Source organism: Papio anubis, chromosome 4 (genome assembly GCF_008728515.1).
Source record: "Papio anubis isolate 15944 chromosome 4, Panubis1.0, whole genome shotgun sequence".
Classification (NCBI taxonomy): Eukaryota; Metazoa; Chordata; class Mammalia; order Primates; family Cercopithecidae; genus Papio; species Papio anubis.
Window position 1 is genome coordinate 15,217,215 of NC_044979.1, and position 26,151 is coordinate 15,243,365.

At 45.4% G+C, this 26,151-nt stretch overlaps 1 protein-coding gene across 1 annotated transcript in view; it reads right to left on the reverse strand.

The window, feature by feature from the left end:
- Positions 1–26,151, reverse strand: part of CLCN1 (chloride voltage-gated channel 1) — a 43,856-nt gene that overhangs the window by 15,313 nt on the left and 2,392 nt on the right. The window contains 20 exon segments of the mRNA XM_031665065.1: positions 1,241–1,374; positions 1,604–1,817; positions 4,271–4,381; positions 4,597–4,703; positions 11,115–11,161; positions 11,164–11,232; positions 11,492–11,526; positions 11,529–11,558; positions 11,561–11,574; positions 12,326–12,427; positions 12,649–12,708; positions 12,710–12,734; positions 13,056–13,115; positions 13,118–13,173; positions 20,020–20,102; positions 21,132–21,209; positions 22,669–22,802; positions 23,024–23,152; positions 23,779–23,910; positions 24,740–24,860. Coding sequence (XP_031520925.1) covers positions 1,241–1,374; positions 1,604–1,817; positions 4,271–4,381; positions 4,597–4,703; positions 11,115–11,161; positions 11,164–11,232; positions 11,492–11,526; positions 11,529–11,558; positions 11,561–11,574; positions 12,326–12,427; positions 12,649–12,708; positions 12,710–12,734; positions 13,056–13,115; positions 13,118–13,173; positions 20,020–20,102; positions 21,132–21,209; positions 22,669–22,802; positions 23,024–23,152; positions 23,779–23,910; positions 24,740–24,860 — 1,741 coding nt within the window.

The window sequence follows — 26,151 nt, forward strand, 5'->3', positions numbered from 1 at the left end:
GAAAGAAAGAAAGAAAGAAAGAAAGAAAGAAAGAAAGAAAGAAAGAAAAGAGTTCCAACTCTTCCATAAGTTAGGCATTAAAGAACAAGCAGGACTTACTTAAGCATCAAATGGAACCATGTAAGAAGCTATGGGATTTACATTAATTGTCATTATTCATGGATTCCCTATTTGTGAATTCAGCTAGTCACTAAAATATATTTGTAACACAAAACCAATAGTAGAGGTGCTTTCAGTGTAATTTGCAGACATGCATAGAGCAACAAAGATTTTTAGTTGCCCGATGCCCCTGTTCGCAGCTGAAGTTGAACAAAGCAGTGCTCTACCTTCTTGTTTCAGTTTTCACACCGTAAACAGGTGCTCATTTTGTAGTCTATTTAATGCCATCCTTTTTACATTTTTGTGCTTTGTGTTGGTGATTTCGTTGCTAAAAATGGCCACCAAATATATGTCAAAGTGCTGTCTACTGTTCCTAGTGCAAGAAGGCTGTGATGAGCCTTATTGAGAAAATATGTGTGTTAAGTAAGCTTAATTCAGGCAAGGGTTATAGTGCCGTTGGCCACAGATTCAATATTAATTAATCAACAATATCTATGAAATAAGGTGTCTTTACCAGAAACACACATACAACAAGGTTATGCATTGATTGGTTGATGGAAATGTGACCAGAGACTCACGGGAATCCAGGCCTGCATTTTTCCTAGGAGCAATTGTTCAGTATAGTATTTGAACTTAATACTTAATTGAACATGACTACCATGAATTATGAGAATTGACTGTATTTAGTGGGGATTTTTTTTTTTTTTTTTTTTGACAGAGTTTCATTCTTGTTGCCCAGGTTGCAGTACAATGACGTGATCTTGGCTCATTGCAACCTCCGTCTCCCGGGTTCTAATTACAGGCATGCGCCACCATGCCCGGCTAATTTTGTATTTTTAGTAGAGACAGCGTTTCTCCTGTCTTTGGTCAGACTGGTCTCGAACTCCTGACCTCAGGTGATCCGCCCACCTCGGCCTCCCAAAGTGCTGGGATTACAGGCATGAGCCACCATGCCCAGCCCTTTTAATTGGATTTTTAACTGTCTTTTTGTGCTTGTGTATGGCTTAATTTTTCCTTCCTTGTACATAGCACATTGGATGGCTCCTAAAGACAAAGCCCCCACCACGGGGCCTCCTCTACCTCTATGTGACACTTATTCAGGTCATTAGCTCTGGAGTCTGCTTCTTTCCTTCCCACTGACCTTTTGAGTCAACCAGTGGTAAAGTCTTGACTGTGGTGGTCTGGAGCAGGGTTCGCAACTCCCCATATGTGTAAGAAGCTGAAACAAACTTCACATCACGTACCATGATGTCCTCAACAAAGATGGTATATTTGCTATGGAGGGAGAAAGCATGGTGGGTTAGCCCCACCATATACCTATCCCTTCCATTCCTCCCATAAGATTTGCCATACTTTCAGTCACTCACAATATCTATTAAATGCATGAGAATATAATAATAATTTAAAACAATGTTTCCAAACATTAACCCTAAGCTCAGTCTCAGCCTCTGAACCTCCCACTCTCCCCATCAGATCTGAACTAATTCCATCTAGTGCCCCTGACCTGAGCTGGTTCCAGCCAAGGTCAGGCAAGTAGGGTAGCTTCTTGACCTGGATGATGCTGTCATAGAGAGAGGGCTGCAGGCTCTGAGCCACCATGTTGGCCAAGATAACAGCCACCATCATGGGCAGGATGTGAGCAATCTGACCCGTTAATTCGAAGCAAATCACAGCTGTGGAGACTGTGTGGGACACGGCACCAGTCAGCGCTGCTGCTCCTAGAATGACACAGGAATGCACCTGTAGGTTAGGACTACCGTTCTTAGCATGGAGGACATATGGGGATGGGATGGGAATAACACGGAATGAGAGACAAGATCCTGGTCAGTGCCAACACTCATAATGATTTGTCAAGAATAGGGACTAGAATACTGAACTCTTAGGAAATCATCATTTTGATCTCATTCTATAACCTTCACCAAGTTACAAAATCTTTGTGTGCGCCAAAATTTTCATTTATAATACGAAGATAGTGATGTCCTATCCATTCCTTGCTTTTAAAAGTTTGGATGATTATTCACTGAGCATTTTATTTTATTTATTTATTTATTATTATTATTATTTGAGACAGAGTCTCACTCTGTCACCTAGGCTGGAGTGCAGTGGTGCAATCTCGGCTCATGGCAACCTCCACCTCCCAGGTTCAAATGATTTTCCTGCCTTGGTCTTCCAAGTAGCCAGGACTACAGGCATGCACCACCACACACGTCTAATTGTTGTATTTTTAGTAGAAACAGGGTTTGCCATGTTGGCCAGACTGGTCTCAAATTCCTGGCCTCAAGTTATCCGTCTGCCTCAGCCTCCCAAAGTGCTGAGATTACAGGCATGAGCCACTGTATCAGGTCTCTTCACTGAGCATTTTACAACTCAGTTATGACATTTTTTTTTACGCTGGGCTTTAGGTATTAATGCCAAGAATTAATGAGTAAATAGAGTGGAAACCCAAGAATCGTGTTGTGGACTTGGAGCAATGAGACTTGTGTCAGATCCTGCTGTTACTATTTCTCAATGGAATGAGTAGAGCTTAATTCCTCTGGAATCCCATGCTCTCAACTATAAAGTGAAAGGGGTCATTTAGATGATTTCTAAGGCCCTTGTAGATCTGAAACTTTATAATTCTATAAGCTCCCTGAAGATAGAATCTATCTTGTTAATTTTTGGTTGTTTTCCCACTAACCAAAATAGTCACTTGTGCATTAACTATATTTCTTATTTAAATATGGAAGAGATATCCTATGGGGAAAATGTAGAGGAAGGCACATATGAAAATGTAACAAGAAAAAGTCAGCTGTGCGTGGTGGCTCATGCCTATAATCCTAGCACTTTGGGAGGCCAAGACGGGTGGATGACTTGAGGCCAGGAGTTTGAGACCAGCCTGGCCAATATAGTGAAACCCCATCTCTACTAAAATTACAAAAATTAGCCAGGCATGGTGGCATGTGCCTGTAATCCCAGCTACTTGGGAGGCTGAGGCAGGGGAATCACTTGAGCCCAGGAGGCAGAGGTTGCAGTGAACCCAGATTGTGACACTGCACTCCTGGGCAACAGAGCAAGACTCTGGAAAGAAAAGAAGAGAAGAGAGAAAAGAAGGAAAGAAGAAAGGCAGGAAGGCAGGAAGGCAGGCAGGCAGGAAGGAAGGAAGGCAGGAAAGCAGGAAGGAGGGAAGGAAGGAAGGAAGGAGGGAAGGAAGGAGGGAAGGAAGGAAGGAAGGAAGGAAGGAAGGAAGGAAGGAAGGAAGGAAGAAAGAAAGAAAGAAAGAAAGAAAGAAAGAAAGAAAGAAAGAAAGAAAGAAAGAAAGAAAGGGAGAGAGCAAGCAAGAAAGCACCACAAAAGGGAAATATAGGGAGGAATGACACTACTGGATATTGCATACAACATGCTTCAGAACATAAACAATCACAGGATGTGTATACAAGGAAATGTTCACAAGGGAGGCATGTGTACCAGGAAGTCATGAAGATGGAGAACAAGAACAGTGACCCTCATTGATGAAAGAGGCTTTTATAAAGAAACTGTGTCAGGTGAGCAGGGTACCAAGTGAGCTAGAAAGCTGGTCAGCAATTCTCTATCTAGGGAAGGCATGGCCTGAGATGCTATGGAATTTTGGTGAGGAAGGGAGGAAGCACAATAATATCAGGATTCTATTGGTGTTAGGCATAGCTCTATCTTAGAAGTCATTTTAGAATAAAGAAACTAGGGCTCAGAAGCAGCTATCTTACTTCATGGTCACTGATAACAAGCAGCAGGAGAAATCTAGAGCTATGTTTCTTAGCTCTTAGTCCTGTGCTCTTAACTCCCCATCAATATAAACACGTCTCAGGTTGAGTCAATCGCCTGCAACCTGAGCCAATCACCTGCATTGTTGGTTCCATGATTCCTAGGAAGGAAAGATAGAACGCTTATCAAACATCCAGACACAATCCTAGAATCTTACGATCTCATTTGATCCCTATGACCCTTTTCCACATGAGGAAACTAAGGCTCACAGAAGTTCAATAAGAAATAATGAGAGTCAGAGTCATAGGTATGTTATCTGAGTATAAGTCGAGTTCAGTAGCACTAAATTAAAATTGTATTGTGTAGCCTAGAATGAAGATCCAATGGGAGAGTTTAAGTGTGGGAGTCTGGAGTACTCAATGTTTGATTACAGGGAAGTGGGAATGTTTCTCACCAATTACTGCATAGCCCCCAGGTAGGATCTTATAGATGATGTCATCAAATAAAATACCATCAGGAAACAGCATGGCCATGATCTCTCCTACCAGCCTTCCAAATGCAGCTCCTAGAGGAAAGATAAAAGGAAGTTATCTTAAAAAGATAAAAGAAAGATAAAAGGTGTTATAAGATCCAAGTTCCTTGCTCTCTGTTTTCAGAACCAATCTCTCCTGGGGTGTTAAGACGAAATACAAACTCCCAGCATCCCGGGCCTTTCCTTATGTTTCCGGTATCCTAGATTGCAACTCTGAGTCAGACCCCAGGCTTCCCATCAGAACTTACCTAGCACAAACACAGGCATGAAGCCTCCGCAGGGTATGGGCATAGTGGTGGCCACGATGGACATCCAGAACTGCAGTAAAAAGGAGCGTTGGAATACCCTTTCAACTCTGCCCAGTAGACAGGCACACACACTTCTCCCTTCCCACTATCGTTTCTGCAGAAATCCTGGGATAGCTGATCCTTCTGAAAGCCACTTTGTCTGTCACCCTTCTTCCAGAAACAAAAACCATAGAGCTCTCAGGCTAAGAGATTACCAAAGACAATACAGGAATACTATCAGAAGTTTCCTCCAGATGACTAGACCAAAGCCCTCCTACTTTGAGTGCCTGTATTTGCCTTTCAGCAGTCTAGAACAAAGAATGGAGCCCCAGAGTACTTCTCTTTCTCTGCCCCAAAAGAGCCCCAGCCCACTGTACCCTTTTAGTCCAGAAAGTTTGCCTCAGCAAATAGCCTGAAACTCTTGAAGCTGGAGGAAAACTTTTCCTACTCAGGTTATATTTCTGAAAAGGAGCTCCAGTTCTTTCTTTATTTTTTATTATTTTTATTTATTTATTTATTTATTTATTTATTTATTTTGAGACAGGGTCTCGCTCTGTCACCCAGCACCCAAGCTGAAGTGCAGTACCATGATCTCGGTTCACTGCAACCTCTGCCTCCAAGGTCCAAGCTATTTTCCTGCCTCAGCCTCCCGAGTAGCTGGGACTATAGGTGCATGCCATCATGCCCACCTAATTTTTTTGTATTTTTAGTAGAAATGGAGTTTTGCTATGTTGACCAAGCTGGTCTTGAACTCCTGACCTCAGGCAATCTGCCCGCCTCTGCCTCCCAAAGTGCTGGGATTACAGGTGTGAGTCAGTGCGCCTGGTCGAGGAGCTCCAGTTCTAAGTGTCAGACATTTAAAGTCTGAGTGACTTATCTGGTCATTCATAGAACCATCTATATGGTGAAACTCACAGTAGAACCTGGAGAGAAGACTTACTTGCCTAAGCCACTTGCTTTAATCATCAGATCACCTTAAACAAGGATCAAAATTTAGATCTGTCCTGGCTATATACTGGAAGGGTAAATTGAGAAAGCTTGATAAGTCAGCCAATGTAATGGAAAAAAAAAAAAAAATCTCTAAGGCCAACTTTGTAAGCTAGAACTCCAATAGAAATTGAGACAATTTTACAAAAAGCAGTATGTACATTTTGAGGCAAAGAGTACAAAAGAATTGGCCGGGCATGGTGTCTCACACCTGTAATCCCAGCACTTTGGGAGGCCGAGGTGGGTAGATCACAAAGTCAGGAGCTCGAGACCATTCTGGCTAACACGGTGAAACCCAGTCTCTACTAAAAATACAAAAAAAAAAAAAAAAAAAAAAAATTAGCCAGGCGTGGTGGCGGGCACCTGCAGTCCCAGCTACTCGGGAGACTGAGGCAGGGGAATGGCGTGAACCTGGGAGGCGGGACTTGCAATGAGCTGAGATCTTGCTTCTTGCCACTGTACTCCAGCCTGAGCGATGAACGAGACATGGTCTCAAGAAAAAAAAAAAGAGTACAAAAGAATTGAGAAATAGAATGGAAAAAAGGCTAGTTGTTGAACTTTTTAAATATCTGTAAAAGAAATAAAAGTATGAGATGTAATATGTAAGCAAAGCAACAGGTTTATATGGCCCTTCCAAAATAAGTAAACCACTCTCAGAAAAGGATCTCAAACTTATTAGGTACAAGAGGGTAGCAGCTAAAGTTCAGACAAACTGCCAAGGTGAAAGTATTCACAGTTTTAGAGCTGTGCGCAATTGCACTGTAAGCTAAAGAGAAATATATTTCTTAATTTTCAGAACCTTAGAAAGAAAGAACTTCCCCCATCCAGGGCTGACCTCAGGAAGCAGTGACAAAGACTCAGAGAAAGTCTCATCCCAGAAGCTCTGAGATGAGGCAAAACACATACTCCTTCATGTCAGAATATGACTATTCAAAACAGTTGAGAACTATAAAAATAAATGGGCAAAATGAAGAGAATAGAGACTGAGAATCCCCTGAGGACAGAGAGTGCATCTTGTCCTTTCTGCCTTCCCTCTGCACTGGTGCATAGTGCTCAGTAAATGTAGGAACGATGTAGCTAGGTGAGTAGGTAGAAAGGAAGGAAGGAAAGAACGAAGATGGGCTGAACAAATAGTATTCATGCAAAGCAGGAAAAGCTTCTCAGAGCTAATATTTGCTAAAACACTAAAGAGTAATGCTCATCCAAGGGAACTTGTTTTAAAATGCAGATGACCAGACCCCACTGGAAGCTACCACATCAGATTGTCTGCAGATAGGGCTATAGGCACTTGTAATTTAAGCTTCTTAAGTGATTCTGACATTTAACAGTTGGATACCCCTTGAACTATCCTGTACCATCTCTTTGAAATAAGTACGTAAGAGCCATAAGAGATTTTGTAGGCTCAGGTTAATCTGAAAGCTCTAGCAATTCATATAACAGGTGACCAATAGGTCTGATTTCAGAGGATGTACTTTAGATTAGCCTCCAAGATATGTGTAAGAACAGTATTAAGATCAGAGGACATTGAAGTTATCAACTCCGGTAGTAAGGATGTTGACACATGAGATTAGCAAACTTTTTTTAGCTATTGGCACGTGAAAGAAAAGATTCAGAAGTAATGTGAAACACAAATAACTCCCAAGACTGTCTTCTTTCTTTCTCTTTCTTTTCTTTTTTCTCTTCTCTTCTCTTTTCTTTTCTTTCTCTCTCCTTCCTTCCTTCCTTCCTTCCTTCCTTCCTTCCTTCCCTTCCCTTCCTTCCTTCCTTTTTCCTTCTTTTTTTTTTTTTTTGACAGAGTCTCACTCTCACCCAGGCTGGAGTGCAATGGTGTGTCAGCTTACTGCCACCTCTGACTCCTGCATTCAAGCAATTCTCCTGCCCTGGCTACTCTAGAGTAGCTGGGATTACAGGCACCTGCCACCACGCCCAGGTAATTTTTGTATTTTTAGTAGAGACGGGGTTTTGCCATGTTGGCCAGGCTGGTCTCAAACTCCTGACTTCAGGTGATCTGCCTGCCTCAACCTCCCAAAGTGCTGCGATTACATCCAGCTTTTTCCCCCAGATCTAGACCTACAGAACTCCCAAGATCTGAAATACTCAACTCAGGGAACTGGAAACTGGAAACCCATTATTTGGACCCTTCATTAGAAGGGTGATGAAGGATTCACCTCGGGAGAATGAAGTGAAAAGAGTGAAAAAAAATTCTACAGAGCCTCAGCCTGTGCAGAGAACTTAGTGATACTAGGTAACAATGTTAGACTTACTAAAAAGCAAACTGAGGATTTGGAATGGTATTCATACTCATTGTAAAAGCTCTTCTCTTGATGTATAATGTAATGATCTTTCCATGTCATGAGACTGAGGAAGATGGAAGTTCCCTTCGTATACTATAAAAACACCTGAATTGGCGGTGGCTCCGCGCCTGTAATCCCAACACTTTGGGGAGGCTGGTGAGGCCGGATCACAAGACCAGGAGATCGAGACCATACTGGTCAGCATGGGTGAAACCCTGTCTACTAAAATACAAAAAAATTAGCTGGGCGTGGTGGCGGGCACCTGGCAAGTCACAGCTACTTGGCAGATTGAAGCAGGAGAATGCGTGAACCGGGCCCGGAGCTTGCAGTGAGCCGGGATGGCCACTACCCTCCAGCCTGGCGACAGAGCAGAACTCCATCTCAAAAAGAAACCAGCTGAATTGAGAATCTTACCTGCTGTACAGATGCTGCCAGAGATACATAGACTACATTTCAAATTAGACACTGGAAAAATTGTTTCAGTCATGTTTATATTTTAATTTAGCTATGTATCCTACCTAACTAAAAAATAAGAGCATGGTTGTGTGTCCAATGACAGTGAAAATGCTGAGAAGTGGTGACCAGGAATATCATAGATTTGTAGCAGGGAGTGGTTTTATGCTTATAAGTATTATAGGATATTATAGGCCCGGCTGAAGTGTTGGGCTTGAAATGTATAGTCCAGGAAGTATAAGTTTATTTTCCTGATACGTAACATGATGTAACATTATCAAGGATATAATCTAGTGAAAATTAATAAAGTGGCATACAGTTGGAGTCCTCTATATCATCTAAGTAGATTTCTCCCAATAAGCTTGAATTTGTGAAGTGGAATCCAGACACATATTTATGAATCTGGGGAGCTGGGATGAGGTTTAGGAGAAATGTTGAAAAATATACAGTATTTTGTTTCTACAGAACTTTTCAAAATCTCGATCTTTTAAAGGTACATATGATGCCAATGTTGCCATATAGCTCAGTCTAGAAATCTCAGAAAAATATAGTTATAATCGTGGACTACCAGCCAAATTCTGAGATCCTGTATGTGTACTTGGTTTACTGTAGGTGTGTTTGTGTATTCAACAACTAATTATAGGAGGTTAAGGATTTATAAATTAGAGAGAAGATAGACTCTATAATGAAAGTCTAAAATCAAATCCTAACAAGACACTGATAACTTCTTTTATAAAAAGGAAAATCTTTGAAAGAAAGACATTTAAAGGGATTAAATTAATAAAGTGGGTGTGCAAAATATATGAATGCTATATAGACCCAATAAACCACCTAAGGAGTGGAATGGGGGGAAGATCATTTGCAAATGCAGTTTCTAGAAACCTGGGAATATGTACAGAGTTGAAATTCAGTGTTTCAAATATCTGCTGTCTCTAGTCATAGCATCACTGAAAGTACACTAAAGTAAGCAGCAAAAAATGAAAGAACATTTTAAAATATTTTGAATTTTTTTCTGTTGCAAGCATAAGATTAGCTAAAGGTTAATGATGAAATATTATGTACTTGGCACATAAGTAAATGCTTAATAACATTTATTGAACAAATGAATATATGAACTCACTGTAGCTACTGCAATATAAATATAACTTAGTGACTCATATCCTGGGAAAACTATGAATTTATAAAAAGTATCATAAATAAGTTAATAGCAAAGGTATTCAAAAGCTTGAAAGTTCAGTATGGACAGACTTATAAATGAGAACTCTAATATATAGAGGAAAGTGTTGTGGTATTTAGGCAAGACACACTGTGGTAAAAGATAATCACCACAAAGAAAAAAAGGCAATCCAACTTTTTTTTTTTTTTTTTCTTGGGCAGGTGTTGCCCTTGTCGCCCAGGCTGGAGTGCAACCTCTTTAATCTTGGTTCACTGCAACCTCCACCTCTGGGTTCAAGCAATTCTCCTGCCTCAGCCTCCCAACTAACTGGGATTACAGGGATGCGCCACACACCTGGCTAATTTTGTATTTTTAGTAGAGACAGCGTTTCCTCATGTTGAATCAGGCCTGGTCTTGAACTCCCTGACCTCGAATCAATGAAGCCTCCCAAAATACTGTAGGATTGGCGTGAAACCTCACCCGACAGCTGTCAGCAATTGTAATAGATGTCACAACCAGGGTTAGAAATAAAAATATCTTATTACAAGGCAGTAATTGAGAAGTCTATAAATACATAATCCTTGATGGGCAGATATGAAAAAAAGTGATGTAAAAGAGATCATCTTTATTGCCCAATTGAAGCCTAGAGAAGAATCTGGTTTGGGAATGGCAAAATCCTCCACAGCTTCATCACCCTAAATAGAGAATAATAACATTTATAAAAATTATGTGTAGTGCTAATACAATTAATTTAAATATTTTATCCTTTGAAGCTCACAAAAGTTATCGACAAATACCTGGGGAAAAAGATGCTCAAATCACCTAAAGTGGATCATCAGATACATGGAGAATGAAGTACTTAATTATCTAATAGAGGTGGGGGATTTGTTTAATTAATCAGGGCTTTTACAGTTATTTATAATGCTTAACTCTATCTTGCACTTTTTACTTGGCTATTGTGGCCGAGCAGTCATTTAGCAAGAGAACAATTAGAAGGGGTTAGGTAACTATGCCAAACAACACTAAATTGACGTGAATAGAGCAATTAACTCAGATACTGTGGTTTACTTCTACACCAACACTATTCTATAATTATTATTATTATTTTTTTTTTAGACAGAACCATGCTCTCACCCAGGCTGGAGTGCAATAGCACAATCTCGGCTCACTGCAACCTCCCACTTCCGGGTTCAAAATGAGATTCTCCCTGCGTCAGTCTCCCAGAGTAGCTGGGATTACGGTGTAGCCACCATGCCCAGCAATTTTTTTTTTTGAATTTTTGGTAGAGATGGGGCTTTGCTATGTTGGCTTGGTTGGTCTTGAACTCCTGGCATCAAGTGATCCTCCTGCCTCAGCCTGCCCAAAGTCGGGATTACAGGGGCGTGGGGCCACCTTGTCTGGCAACTCTATGGTTTTCAAATGACTTATTTTTTAGGTTGGATGAAGACCAAATGAAGTTCTACCCCTTCCTACCCTATGCAAACCCTGGGTTCCTAGATAGGAAAACAGATAGAGGCGCTAAGTTTAGGGTGTTGCTAGTGTCAGGAGCAGTACCTTCATGGCTGAAGAAGAAAGATGATGATGACAACGTTGTGGCGAGGGGGTGAATCCACACAGCTGACTGGCCCAGGCTCTCTCAAGATCACCTGCATGTTTCACCACGTATTGTTGTCGAGACAAAGTACTGATGGCTTCTCGGGGCATCAACTGAGAGGAAAAGAAGCAGAGGTGGGTACTCAGGGATCTCCCTGTGCTTCCTTTTTTAGAAAACTTATTCCGCCCAGCCTCATTATTCAAGGGTCTCTTTGCCCTTTTCTCAGGAGAATAAGCAAAGTCTATCCTTGGACAAAACTACTTATACTCTGAAGCCTGAGGGTTATGGTGCTGTTTCCTCTTTCCCATCACGGCCAGTAACCTAGTCATGTGCTCAGTGACCCGACCCCCACCTCAGCTCCCCAAAGCTGACCTCTCCGACCATGAATTGACCCACTCCTGGTGGGAGGTGAATGAGGCAGTATTAAAGGTAACAATTCAGGTTACAGCAGGCGGCTGAAAAACAGAGTTAACCCACAATTCAGCCAACTCACAGTAAATACCATACTGAGCGTCCGGCAAGCTAGGCTTCTGTCCTCCACTGTAGTCTCATTTTATTTAACGAAATTCTCTTCACACACACAAAAAAATGTTGGGGAGGCTGAGTCTTGTGGTTCATGCCTGTAATCCCAGCACTTTGGGAGGCCAAGGTGGGCGAATCACCTGAGGTCACAAGTTCAAGACCAACCTGGCCAACATGGTGAAACCCGTCTCTATTAAAAATACAAAATTAGCCAGGCATGGTGGCACATGCCTGGCAATCCCAACACTTTTGGGAGGCCAGGAGGGTAGATCACCTGAGGTCACAAGTTGAGACCAGCCTGGCCAGCATGGTGGAAATCCATCTCTACTAAAATACAAAAATTACCTGGGCATGGTGACGCCTGTAATCCCAACTACTCAGGAGGCTGAGGCATGAGAATCATTTGAACCCAGGGGAGGCAGAGGTTACAGTGAGCCGAGATCACACCACTGCACTCAGCCTGGGTGATGGAGTGAGACTCTGTCTCAAAAAAAAACAACACAAAATGATCTTTAAATGGGAGACCACACAATTTTTTCCCCTCACCACAGTATCAGGGCTTCCTTATACTTTCATACAAAGCCACTCCAGAGGCATTTAATGCCTTTCCCAAAGATAAAAAGGAGACTGCTTGGAGAAACCAGAAATGAAATGGGTAGAGACAAAGAAGAGGCGGTGACTCACTGCTTAGCAAGAAACTGGCTGAGGGGCCTTGTGATTTGGTTACCGAGCATGACTTGGCGATGCAGATACACAAATACAGCTCCCAGGAGCCCACAGCAAATCCTGAGGGTGTAATTTATAGAGTTGGAATCTTACAGATGTGAAATCCTCATCTCTCTTGGACCGGCTACTGCAGGAAACAAATACCAGGCTTCCGTCTTTCCTATAGGCCCACATCCCCAGCAATGTACTCTATCTGTACCCAGCCCACCGCTGCTGGCAGGTCCCTTCCAATCTGCAGCCTCACCCCGCACCCTGCTCACACACTGAGCAGGTAGCCCCACTGACCGATGGCAGCAAAGCTGGTAGTTTCCTTCAGGTCAAGGGGAAATCCATTAGGAAGTGGTTCTGAACAGAGCAGTGATAGTGACTGTAGGATGGAAGGCCAGGATTATGGTGGGGCTTTGTAGGAAACCCAACAGGAAACAGGAGGTGGGCGGTTTCAGGATTAATTCCTTCCTTCCTCCAATCCCAGTTTCTCCTCTTGAATGTATTTTCCTTTTTCTCCTTTGCCTCATGGACATACTCTCCACTCCATGGCCTGTCTTTGTCCTTTTACCCTTGGGCCTTGGTCCCCTGTAAATGATCCACCATTATTCCTTTTTCTGAACTGCCCCACAGAGTTTTCCTCTGCACCTCATTCCCAGTCTTTCCTGGCACCGCAGCCTCCACCCCAGGCCTCCTTGGTTACCAGCATCCTTGTTCCACACACTGCCAGCACCGAGACACGAAGTGAGCGTGGCTGCAAAGTCCTGCGCCAGTGGTTCGAACAGCAAAGTAGGGTGGAGGTGACCTCGATGTAAACAGCACTCCTGCAGGGGCACAGGGGTGTGGTCGGGGCAGACGAAAAGCGGTGAGGGCTCCACCCTCCCCACTCCTTGGGCCTAAGGGCTTTTGCTGAAACATGAATCTGGGAGGGAAACCCAGGAGTGGAAAGTCATGAACTCTTGGATTCCCATGCTTGAAACCACACAACGGCTCAGGCTAGGAGTTTTTATTCTTATTTTTATTTCCAGACAAGGGATGGGTTCAACAACAAGACATAGAGAAGGTTGAAAATGAATGGGCCTTCAACTTCAAAACATGAGGGATCCAGTGTCCGTGCCCTCATCCCTTAGAATGTAGAGATTGGAATGGGAGTTCACAACTATCCAAGATATCCACAGGGACTAAAAGGTAGTTGAAAAAATCTGCAGAAAAGTTAAGAGAGAAAGTTCAGAGCAGGTCCTCAGTAGGGTTTGGCAAGCAGAGCTCCAGGATTTACAGGGACTCTCCTTGGGACTCCTCTGGACTTTCCTACCACTCTACATACCGTGTACCCTGGAGCAACCTTATAAGGAAGACAGAACAAAAATAGGAGGGGACTTTGCAGGGCGTGAGATTCTCGATAGTTCAAGAAAGAAGGTGGAGGAGTCATACCAATAATAATAATATGTAATAATAATAATAATAAAGCTAATACTAGGCGAGCATGGTGAATATGTCTGTAATCCCAGCAGCACTTTGGGAGGCAGTGAGATCACCTGAGGTCAGGAGTTCAGAGACCAGCCTGACAACATGGAGAAACCATCTCTACTAAAATACAAAATTAGCAGGTGCATTAGTGGGGCATGCCTGTAACTCTCAGGGAAGGCGGGAGCAGGAGAATGCAGCAGACAGGAGGAGGGTTGCGGTGAGCCGAGATCCACCACTGCACACTCCACAGCCTGGGCAACAAGGAGTGAAACTCTGTCTCAAAAAGAAAAGAAAAAAAAACAAAAACTAAAAGCCTGACTTAAAAGGACCAGCATGAAATAAGAGCCTAGAAAGAAGATAAAACAGTCATGCTTAAGAAAAGTGGGTGAGACAAAGAAGAAGCTAAGTAGTAGTTCTAAGTAGTACTGTTTTCTGGCGTGGAGTGCTGGAGCAGAAATTGAGGGGGTAGATCTACAGAAAAGAACAAGGGTTGGTAGGGACAAGTAAGAGTACCAGTGAGGGCATAAAAGCAACACTCAAGAGAGGCAAGAAAAAAATCTTTCAACATGTATTAAGAATAAAAGGGGTGGACTTTTAATCCGATGCAAAGTAAAATTAGTGACAAATTACCTAAAACCCAGGCTAAGCCTATCTTTATCAAAACGAGGAAAAGAACCAGGGAAATGCAAACCATGCACATAATTGGCTGATGAGACGAGGTTTCTGACCTCAGGAAACTCCTTTTGAATCCAGGCCGGTTTGTCCCTTCTCTCTCCATGTGAACAGGAGCAACGCCCTCTTCAGGCAGCATCTCAACATCCTAGTAATTTTCCCAGGCATACCTTAAAAGTCGACTTTTTGATCCCCCAGGACCACCACCTTCTTCTATAGGTGACAGTTTAATTAGTTACATCAGGTCATTTGTTTGGGGAGGGTGGCCTAATGGTTACATCAGGTCATTTGCACCAGGGGAGGGTGGCCTACTGGTTACTCCCGACACAGCAGGCTGCTGCAGCCTGGCAGAGGATTTCCAGTGGTCGTGTCCCAACTCCCCTTCCCTGAAGCCATCCACAATCCTCCTCTCTCAGGTCTTAAAACCATCTGTCCTTCAGCCTGCGCCAGAATTTGGGTTACTATAGCACTACCACTTTCAGATCCAGATATTTGTTTACATTTCTGAGATCCCCTAGGATTGAAAATTCTTGGAGGCCGGGTGCAGTGGCTCACACCTGTAATCTCACAAGACTTTGGGAGGCCATGGTGAATCAAGTAGTCAGAGTTCAAGACCAGCCTGGCCAACTTGGTAAACCCCATCTCTACTTAGAAATACAAAAATTAGTCAGGTAAGGGTGGCAGGCACCTATAATCCAGCCACTTGGGAGGCTGAGGCAGAATATTGCTTGAACTCCAGGAGCCGAGGCTAGTGAGCCAAGATCGGGCCACTATACTCCAGCCTGGTGACAGATAAGACCTGCCTTGAAAAAAAAAAGAAAAGAAATTTTGAGACTTAAAGGTCCTGCATGGTGCCTGTGCATAATCAGGGCTGAATGTCTATTCTAGGATGAGCAGGAGGAGAAAAGGACAGATGAGGATAAAAGAGAACAGAAGAGGAACAGAATCATAAACAGAGCAAGGCAATGGACAATGTAAGCAGACAGAGCCAATCACTCCTTCTGCCCTGTTTCACATCACATCAGGCAGCTACCTTCCTCTGCAAATTAAAATGGCGGATTGAATAATAAAGCAGGAATCAGGTGGTGAGAGTGAGTCTCTCTTTATACTCAGTAACAAAAAGAAAGTCAGCTTTTGATTTGCTCTGGGTAAACTATCCAACTGATGAATATTTACAACAATTTTTGAAAATCCTGGCCAGGTTTCTTCCCATGACAAAATTTGGGACACTTTCTGAAGCAGTCTATCACCATGCCTTGAATGAGAGCTAATTTTGATATTTGAGCTTCAAAACATACAAAATGCATAAAAGGAAACAAAGCATTAAAACAAAACAGCTGGGAAACCTCCTACCAGGTTCTGGGAACATTGCTCTTCTCCCACCTTGATTCCTCTCTACCTTCTCTGCTGCTCCCAAAGCCTCTGCTCAACCCCAGCTCTTTGTCCCCGGCCCCATCTCTATTCACAAACACACTTCTCTCCTCAATTTCATGCATGCTCATGCTATCACTCTAGCACCTATATGCTGCTGATTATGTGCTGGTGCTCCTGAGCTTCTCTGGGAGACTCGTCAACCCTGCTAAAAAAATGGTATCACCTAGATACGTCACAGAACATCAACTGAACACACTGTGCCAAACACCAAGCCAGCTCCTCCCACCAGGATCAGTTTCACTTCCTGCATACCCAATCTTTTTTAAGCACTAACAACACCACCATTCACCCAATCGCCCTTGTAGAAAGCTGGTGCTAGCCTCCAGATCCCTCTCTTTACCCCACACAAAATTAATCACCAAGATGCCAGGCACAGTGGCCCATGCCTGTAACCCCAGCACTTGGGAGTGTCAGAGGTGGTGGATCACTGGAGGCCGGAGTTTGAGACCAGCCTACCACACGGGAAAACCCGCCCCACAAAAAATACAAAAAATTAGCCAGGCATAATGGCAGCATGATGCAGTCCCAGCTACTGGGAGGCTGAGGTGGAGAACAGTTTTGAACCCAGGAGACACAAGTTGCAGTGAGCCAAGACGTTTCACCGCATTCCAGCCTGGGCCAGAGAGCAAGACCTTCAAAGAAAAATAAAATTAATCACCAGGTTGTATCAATTCCCATTTTCTATCATTCTTCTCTTTCTTCTTCTGCCTCTGTCCAGTGCAGTCTTTATTACACAGCATCAGGACTGGCGACAATCGCTCTTTCTTACAATCTCGGATTAATCCTGTTAATCCTGCGCCGATTTTGTCCTGCACACATCTGACAAAGGATTGCGGACACTCAAGGCCGGCCATGTCACTTCCCAGCACAAGTCTTCATGGCTTGACTACCATAACAGCATTTCTCCCAGTAACCGGTCTGTGAGATAATTACAATCCCACTCCAGGGTTCCGTGAAAATGGCATTGTGAGCCACATTTGATCTCACCGCAGCCACCATATCAAATTGCTTGGTTAAGTGGATGGAGTCCACTTTGTTGCCCAGGCTGGATATTCTCGGTTCACTAACCTCTGCTCCAGGTTCGCTTAATTATTCTGTCTTTACTCCGGAGTGGCAGAGGACTACATGGCACCTGCCACCACACCCAGCTTAATTTTATTACGAGGTTTCACCATTGGCTGGTATTGAACTCCTGACCTCGTGATTCGGCTTCAATTGCCTACCAAAGTGCTGGCATTATCGGTTTGAGTTTCAATCGCGGTCTCCGGCCACTGATTAACTTTTCTAGTTTGCAGGAACCGTCTCTGCAACCAAGCACTCCTTCCCAACTGATTTATAGAACCATTTTTATATTAGATCTACAAACTACGAAACACATTTATGCAAATCCCAGTCTAGAGAATAAATTCCATATCCTTATACATAGCTATGAGGGTTCTTACAATTCAGTCCCCTTTACTTGTCCAGACTCATTTTGCTATTATTCTTCCTCTGTATCTCTGCTAATGATGAAGCATTGCCCCCCATCTTGACTTTTGTAATGCTGGTTCCTCTATCCAGAATACTCCTAAGCTCCCTACTTATCCTCTACAGTCTCTATTTCTATATTCCTAGCCCTCATATCAAACACCACCTCTTTTGGTGACGCTTCATGGGCCTCACAGGCAGGTTAGCATAAGGTCTCCCACCGCACTTTGCCCCTCGCTGGGCTACTTTTTTCGAGTGTCATGACACAGGTTTGCCTTGCCTGTCCAGCCTCTCAACCAGGAGCACTTGAGTGTGTGTACATCCAGCACAGGCCTGGCACAGAATGGGAGCAAGATGCTTGTCATTTTAGCAGAATGCTGAATTCTATTTATTTCATTAGTGTAAGAAATTAAGAGCTGACTCCATAATGAATACATCATTTCATACCACCTTTTCCTTCGAATTATTCAGTATTCATTTTAAAAATCAAGTAATGGGCCAGGCACGGGGTGGCTCACACCTGTAATCCCAGCACTTTGGGAGGCCATGTAAGGGCCACGAGGTCAAAAGGAGCCTGGAAAGCAGCCTGGCCAACATGGTGAAACCCCCGCTCTCATTAAAATACAAAATTAGCCAAGGGAGGAAGTGGCCTGTAATCCCAGCCACTAAGGAGACTGAGGCATGAGAATTGCTTGAACCTCAGAGGCAGAGCTTGCGAGCCAAGATGGTGCCACTGTACTCCAGCCTGGTGACAGAGCAAGACTTCCATCTAAATAAACAAACAAACAAACAACAACAAAAAACCAGGAATGCCACCTGCAAATACTCATATTACCATGTAATACAAAAACAGCTCAAACATAGCACCTTAATTTTAAGTTCTTAACAATTTCTTGTGCCACAGCAATGCCTTCTTTATCTGTGAATTTTTTCTTCCTCTTTTCAGCACAATGGCTCTATGAAACTGCTGCCTGTAACTTCTATGATCTTTACCTCCATACTTCTGGATTATTATAACCTAGAAGAACTCTTTCCATTCTTTCTAGGAATTCCAATGTTATCAGGAAAATGCAAATTCTTCACATTAAGAGAATTCAATACTGGAAACAACAACAAAAAGTCTCCCAGTCTAAAAATATTCTTTAATCTCTGGATTTGAAGGCTAAAGAGTAAATAAAGAAAGTAAAAGAAATGTAAGTGTGTGAACGTTTAACATGTGCAAAATCCAAATACACTATCCTCCACTGACAGATTAGTGATTCGCAATGAGCAGAGCTGAGTGACAGAAATGAAAACAGGATGCTAGGCTATGCTTTGTTAACTACTCGAAGTCTGCTTTGCCACAGTGTTTGCATAAGTTAGACTGCTATCAGTACTAACTTTAAACTCTTCTCCATTTATCATTCCTGCGCCAAGTCATTTTAGCGTCTCGAAGACTCTCTAAGAAAAGATTGTCAATATTTCCGCATAATCCGAAGAAACCTCTCTAACAGTGGTCTTTTAAGAAGCCAAATGCCTCTTCCTACACCTTTGTTTCTTCACATATCTACTAGTGTCCTTTTATCATCACGAATCCAATGAATGACCTGTATAATTCCTGGGTTCTGCTAATTCCATGCTAATTGATTTTGGATGAGTCATCACACAGATAATGACTCGTTTTCTCCTGACTACATCCATTTGTTAATCATCCATGATAAGGAAAATAATCTGAGAAATCACTATTTGCCTTATACTTGGAGAAAGTATTAAACTTAACTTCTTTAAATGCTATCAAGGACATTTATCCTTTGAAACTCTCCTAACTATTCTTCACTAAAAGCTTTCAACAATAATCTAAATAAGGCCCACCTGAATTCCCACGCAAATTATGGAAGCAACAAAATGTGGGTTTTTCCTTTGAAGGAGCGAAGTTCATAGAGTTCTCCTGTTAGAGATGTCATCAGTAGGCAAAAACATCCAACACAGCAAACAGGTTTTAAAATACCAAGGGAGCCAATGGAGACTGTCCTGGTTTTAATTCCCAGCTTGGGACCTTACTTAACAGAATGAACTTGGTGCTCGCCGGGCGCTTGGTGGCTCTCAAGCCTGTAATCCCAGTACTTTTAGAGGCCGAGATGGGCGGGATCACGCAGGTCAGGAGATCGAGACCATCCTATGCACACCGCGGAAACCCCATCTCTACTAAAAATACAAAAACTAGCTGGCGAGGGTGGCGGCGCCAGGTCCCAGCTACCGGGAGGCTGAGGCAGGAGAATGGCGTGGAACCTGGAGGCGGAGCTTGCAGTGAGCTGAGATCCCGCCACTGTACTCCAGCCCGCGACAGAGCGGCAGACTCCGTCTCACAAAAAAAAAAAAAAAAAAAAAGAAGAATGAACTTGCTCAAGTCACTCTCCCTCTCTGTAATTCAGTTCTCTCCTCTTCCTCCTCTGGAATATCAGTCTCATATGGCTTTGGCCAGGAGTAAAAGTAAGTGCTTAGAACGTTGCCTGGCACATAGCAAACGCTTACTAAAAGTCAGCTATTCTTGTAAATAACCTGGTAATACCAGCACTTATGGATACTGATTCAAACTGTTTTGGGAGTCAGGCCAGGCAAGATGATTGATGGGGGAGGGGGCCAATCACTTGCCTCCAAGTGGTGTCCCAAAACAACAGCCGACTCCCACAGCACAGCCCACCGTCAGGATATCAGAGTAGTAGTATGGCTGCTACTAGGGGAGAGACAGACAGAGAGACAGGTGGAAGAGAGGGAGGTGGGCAGGCAGAGGACAGGAAAACAAGCAGGGATGGGGAATAAGGCAGAATGAGAGGCCTAAGTCACAAGTAGTCCTTGTGGTCCCATGTCCCCTATGATTCCCAGGCCAAGAGAAACTCAGTGAGTTTGGCAAAAAGGAATTAACCTCATAGCACAGCACCGAAATGAAATAGAAAGTAGAAAATGAAATAAAAGTTAGGCAAATATATGCCAGGCATATATATCAACAAATGATAAGCAGAAAAGAGAGCAAGAACTCCAGAAAGCAGTACTAATACATCCTGCACCACACAGCAAGCAGTCTCAAAAGAATACACAGCCCTTTGGTGAAAAAATACAGGTATCTGGATCCTAGGGGCTGTGATCCACAGCCATTCCCCGGATGCCCACTCCAAAGCTTGTGGCAGCCACCCAAAACCCCCTTCTAAGTCTTGCTTAGGCAATCGGGATAGGGAGGAAGTGCAACTTGCCTCCAACACGGGCTGCAAAGCAGCATCCCACGCCCACCGCACAGGCCGACACCAGGAGGTCAAGCTGCCCAGGCACGGTCTGCAACAGAGAAGCACGCGGGACAAGGGGGTGGAGGGGTGGGGCAGGCGGGGCGTATGTAAGAGGTGGGGTGAGGGATTGGGAGCTACACAGGGAAGGGGGAGCACAAGAGGGAAACGTGGAGGGAAACTGACACAGAGGGGGTGGTATGGACTAGCAGGGAGAGCATGGGAGCAGACCACAGGCCAGCCCTCCATGTGGGGGCACAGGTCAAAGAGGGGTGGGCATTCAGAGGACAGGCACAGGTTAAACAGAGGCATTTATGTGGCTAGGGTAGGCGGACAGGGGGACGAGGAAGGGAGCGTGGATTAGTGCGATGCTCCTTCAGCACCACAGCCAGCCCAGAGCAGAGGCAGCCCTCCCAACACCCTGGACACACAGCCGGACTCCTTCTACCACCTGGCCCTGGCTCATTTCGCTGTCTCAACCTTACCTCATACACCCCACAGAACACAGACATGAACTTGCTGAGGACAGCAGCACAGATGCTGGCAATGTGGACGAAGGGGCCCTGGGGGAGGGGGAGCAAGGGGGCGGAGGTCAGAGGCCAGATGGAGGCTCTGCAGCACTCACTGGACTAACATTCCTTACTCCGGGCACTGTGCCAGGGGCTGCAAATACAGGAGTTACGCAGAGGTCCCGTCCTCATGAGGCCTCATCCCAGGGAGGAGGAAGACGAGAAACCAGCGTATTTCTCCTCTCCAGAGAGCAAGGGTGGCGGAGGGTGGGAGGGCCGTGTTTAGAGGAAAGAGCCTGAGGAGCCTCCCTCAAGCAGGGCTCCGAATGATAGGCGGGAGGGAGCCACGCAGATGTCAGGAGGAAGAATGTTCCAGGCTGGGAAAACAGCACACAGGGGCCCTGAGGGGCCCAGGGCAGAGTGACTGAGGGACAGAAAGGAAACCTGTGAGCCAAACACAGGGAAGCGGGGGCAGAGGCCTGGAGAGAGGAGCAGCCGGAGTTCACGGTCTCGAAGGCCATGTAAGAAGCTCCGATTAGGCCGGGGCGTGGTGGCGCATACCTGTAATCCCAGCACTTTGCAAGGCCAAGGCGGGCGGTCACCTGAGGTCAGGAGTTTGAGACCAGCCTGACCAATATGGTGAAACCCTATCTCTACTAAAAATACAAAAATTAGCCGGATGCGTTGGCTTTTGGCTGTAGTCCCAGCTACTCAGGAGGCTGAGGCGGGAGAATCGCTTGAACCTGGGAGGTGGAGGTTGCAGCGAGCCGAGATCGCACCACTGCACTCCAGCTTGGGCAAGCGAGCTAGACACTGTCTCAACAACAACAACAAAAAAAACTTTCAATTTTATTTTAAGAGGCATGGAAAGCCTTAAGAAGTTTTTGACCAGGGGTCAGATGAGGCTGATCCCATTTTTAAAAGATGCCTCTGGCTGCTGGGTGGAATATGGCAGTAGGGGGCAAAGGTGCACACCAGCAGAGAACAGAAGGAGGCTGCACCCTACTGAGCAACCTTGAAAATAGCACAGCCTCATTCTCAGTCCTGGTTTTCTCAGATTCAAGCAAAGGAATTGGTCTGGATGATCTCTAAGACAGTGTTCTCAACCAGGGGAGATTTTGTCCCCCAGGGTCCATGTGGCAATGTCTGAGGACATGCTGGTGTCACAACTGGGGGATGCTGCTGGGCATCTAGGAAGGGTCAGAGGCCAGCAATGCTGCCAAGTCCCCTCCACTGCGCAGAACAGCCTCCGACAGCACAGAGTTATCCCGCCCCAAATGTCAGGGGTGTCCAGGCTGAGAGCCTGCTCCAAGCTCCCCAGGCTGTGCGGTTTTTGTCATTGGACCCCAGGTGGAGGACCTTCCAAAGCACTTCCCCTTCCTAGTGTCCCCTGGCCCTGGCCTTGGTCCTGTCCCTCTGATCCTCTTCCACTCCCAGAGCTCCCTCTAGAGTTGGTGCCACCCTGGCTCCTGAGGGCCCTTCCCAGCTCTTGCTTCTGTCATGCCAGACCTACCTCTTTCCCCACGGGGATGCCACTGCCCAGGCCCGCAGTCAGGGCGACAACCTTGGCCACAAAGGCTTTTATTGTGAGGTATTCCTTCAGGACAACCCCACGAAGTATTGTCTTCATTTCAGGGATTCCAGAGCCTAAAAGCGTTGAAAGATTATGTGCGGAGTCAAGGTGGAGGTTAAAAGGGAGATGACTGTTCAGAATATGGGAATGGGAATTGGAGAGGGCTGAAGAGGCAGTGGTGGGGAGGATGGGGCCAGGCAGCACCGGACTGTGAGTGGGGCTGGATGGTGGGGGAGACAGACAGGGCCCCTCTCAGGCCACCCAGCTCAGGCTGAGTCTGGTGGCAAGTTCTCACCAACAGCCTGGGGAGAGATGAGGTGGCAGAAGAGGGCGCTGAAGAGGATGAGGACGAGTGGGAAGGTGACCCAGACCAGGAACTGCAGAGGAAGGCTGGGCCGCATCTGCGCGTAGGACCACTTGTAGGCTGCGGAGACACATGCCTGGGGTTAGGCAGAGCGTGGCTGAGCAGCTGTGTCCACAGCACCAGGAAGTGTACCTGGCGTGTTCTCAGGCCGTGCTCATTCTGTGTGCCCCTTCCAAGATGGTGCTGCTCTCATTTGACACATGGGAAGCCTGAGTTATGGGAGGTGATGTGGCCTGTTCCAGTTGGTAGTTGGTGGCTGTGTCATGAATCCCACTGGAGTTTTGACTTCTCCCTTGCCTTCCCCTCACCCTGCCCTGGTGTGGTGGTTAGCATGGGACCAGCTAGAACAGATCTGGCCCTTGAAGGGCTGGAGGACTGGGTGTGACCAACCACCCGGTGTGCCCAGAACCAAGGGGCTTCCTGGGATTCAGGATGTTCAGTGCTGAAACTGGGAAAGTCCCTGGGAAACTGGGGCAAGTTGGTTACCCTATTAGAGGGCATCCACTGTTTGGGTGGCAGTGAGTGGAGGGGCGTAAGAAGTGGAGCAGGGCTAGGTCTGGTCTTTTCTGGGCCTGGAGTCCCACCTGATCCCTCTCTGTGCAACATTCGTTTCCCATAACACACCCTGCTTACCCTAGGTAGAAACTCCAGAAACAGCTGTGGGCAAAGGTCCAGGTTAAACCTACCCTGAAGGCTTTTGGCACTGACGTAGTCCATGCACCAGCTGACCAGAGCCATCAGCAGTCCCAGAAGCACCAGAAAGATCCAGTCTTCCCCTAACTTTCTTCTCACCACCTGTCCCACGCGGCGGACACAATCTAGGAAGAGATGAGGGGAAAAAAAAAAAATATTTGTAAACAATAAAAAAAGAGAAGAGGGAAAAAAAAAAAAATATATATATATATATATAGAGAGAGAGAGAGAGAGAGAAAGAAAGAAAGAGAGAGAGAGAGAGAGAGAGAGAGAACAGCTAACCAGTCACTACTTTGGGTGCTAGACCCAAGATGGGAGGGCAAGCTTTGGGTCCTCAGGGTCCATACATCTTACGCACTGAGTTTCTCATTACCCCTCTGCTGATCGCTGCTCTGGCCCCGGCAAAAGGCACCAAAGTCCAATTCCCCATGAATACTTGAATTTCTTTCTAAAACTCATTTCTTGAAGTTGTGGGAGGAATAACAGGGAATAGGCAAAGTGCAAAGGAGGTGGAGAGAGGTGCCTTTTCCTTAATACTTAGAGGGGCCAAGCATGGTGGCTCACACCTCTAATCCCAGGACTTTGGGAGGCTAAGGCAGGAGGATTGCTTGATGCCAGGAGTTCAAGACCAGCCTCAGCATCTCTACAAAAAAGGTTTTAAAATTAGCTGGGCATGGTGGCATGTGCTTATAGTTTTAGTTACTGGAGAGGCTGAGGCAGGAGGATCACTTGAGCCCAGGAGTTCTAGGCTGCAGTGAGCTATGGTCACTCCACTGCACTTCAGTCTGAATGACAGAGTGAGACCCTGTCTCTTAAAAAAAAAAAAAAAAAAAAAAGGGTAGAGTTTTTGTAGCAGGGAAAAGAGTACGTATGTGCAACGGGATGACCAAGTTATTCTCCTAATCCCTATACCTCTTTCTACTCCAGATTTATTTATTCCTCAGTCCCCATCACCTTGACATTTGGAATAGTGATCCTCATCCTTGCTGTCCACAGTAGAACTGGAGCCCGTCTTCTTGGGCATCCCTATGTCCCGCTCCCTGTCTGAGAATTGTTCTTTGTGATGGCCATAAATCTGGACAGAGAGAGAATGATCAGTGTCTGCCTTGTTGAAGAGTAAAAAAAAATAATAGACAGAGGGCAGCAGACAGACTCACAGAAGAAAAGAGCAGCAGCTTTTTTGAATTCTGGGAGTTGACTGCATGCAGGGTGACTTTGTGGTCATCCCTGCCCTCTAGTCTCCACCCTCCATTTCCACATTTCCCACCCTTTCCCTTGTCCATTCATCCTACCTTCTCTCCACCCATTCTCCAACCTGTACTCACCTTGATCCAAGGTAACCTTTATAAAGGAGGCCAGTTTCTGCTTTGAAGCAGAGGTACAGGACTGTGCTGAACCCAGCAGCCCATATCAATCAGGTGTTTTGTGTCACTGCTTTCTGTATGTCCCACAATTTCCCCAGACCACCTGCATTAACTTTCCTCCTAATATGAATGGTGAGGACAGACTGGGTTATCAGGGCAGTCTTGGTTGCACTTTGCCTTGGTGTGTCTAGCCTTACCTGAGGCGCCTCAGGTCCTCTGTCAAGCTTCAAGCCCATCTACCTCATCTCCCAGCGCTTGTATGCACACACAGGAACTAGCTCGAAAAGGCAGGTCAATCTACTTCTTCCTACAGCCAGATAATTAGACCCCCACCTGCCCTACATGTGAAGGGGGCAGAGCAGCTCCCTCAGATCTGGTGGCCCTCCACTTCCATCCCGAGACAGAGCACGTGTGTCTGTGTGGAGTATGCAACAACTCAAACTGCTTTTAGCCTGCCCCACTCCCACTGCACTAACCGTCCTCTGGGGCCAGGGTCAGTCCAGGCCATGTTGCTGGATTCTGGGAGAGCCTGAGTAGAAGAGATCTGATTTCACAATATGAGCAGCATTTTACGCCGCAGTCCTGAACAGGCACACGCATGAATTACCCTGCTCATGGCTGTTTGTCTTCTGGGTTAGTGACCGAGGAAGGCAGTGTTTCCTTCCAAACCCTACCTGGGACCCAGAGAGAGAAGATACTTCCCACTGGAAGTCAGACAGCTGAGGCTGTCTCAGCTCCTCCAGGCCCCAGGCCGGTGGAGACGAGGAAGGGGGTTGCTTCATATCATCATACCTGGGCTGGGAAAACACTTCAAGGGCCAGATCTGTTCTAGCTAGTCCCATGCTAACCACCACACCAGGGCAGGGTGAGGGGAGGGCAAGGGAGAAGTCAAAACTCAAGTCTACAAGTGATACAATGTCTGGGATTTGTTAAAAAGTATTCCACCCTGTAAGCCAGGCTCGGTGGCTCACGCCTGTAATCCCAGCACTTTAGGAGCCTGAG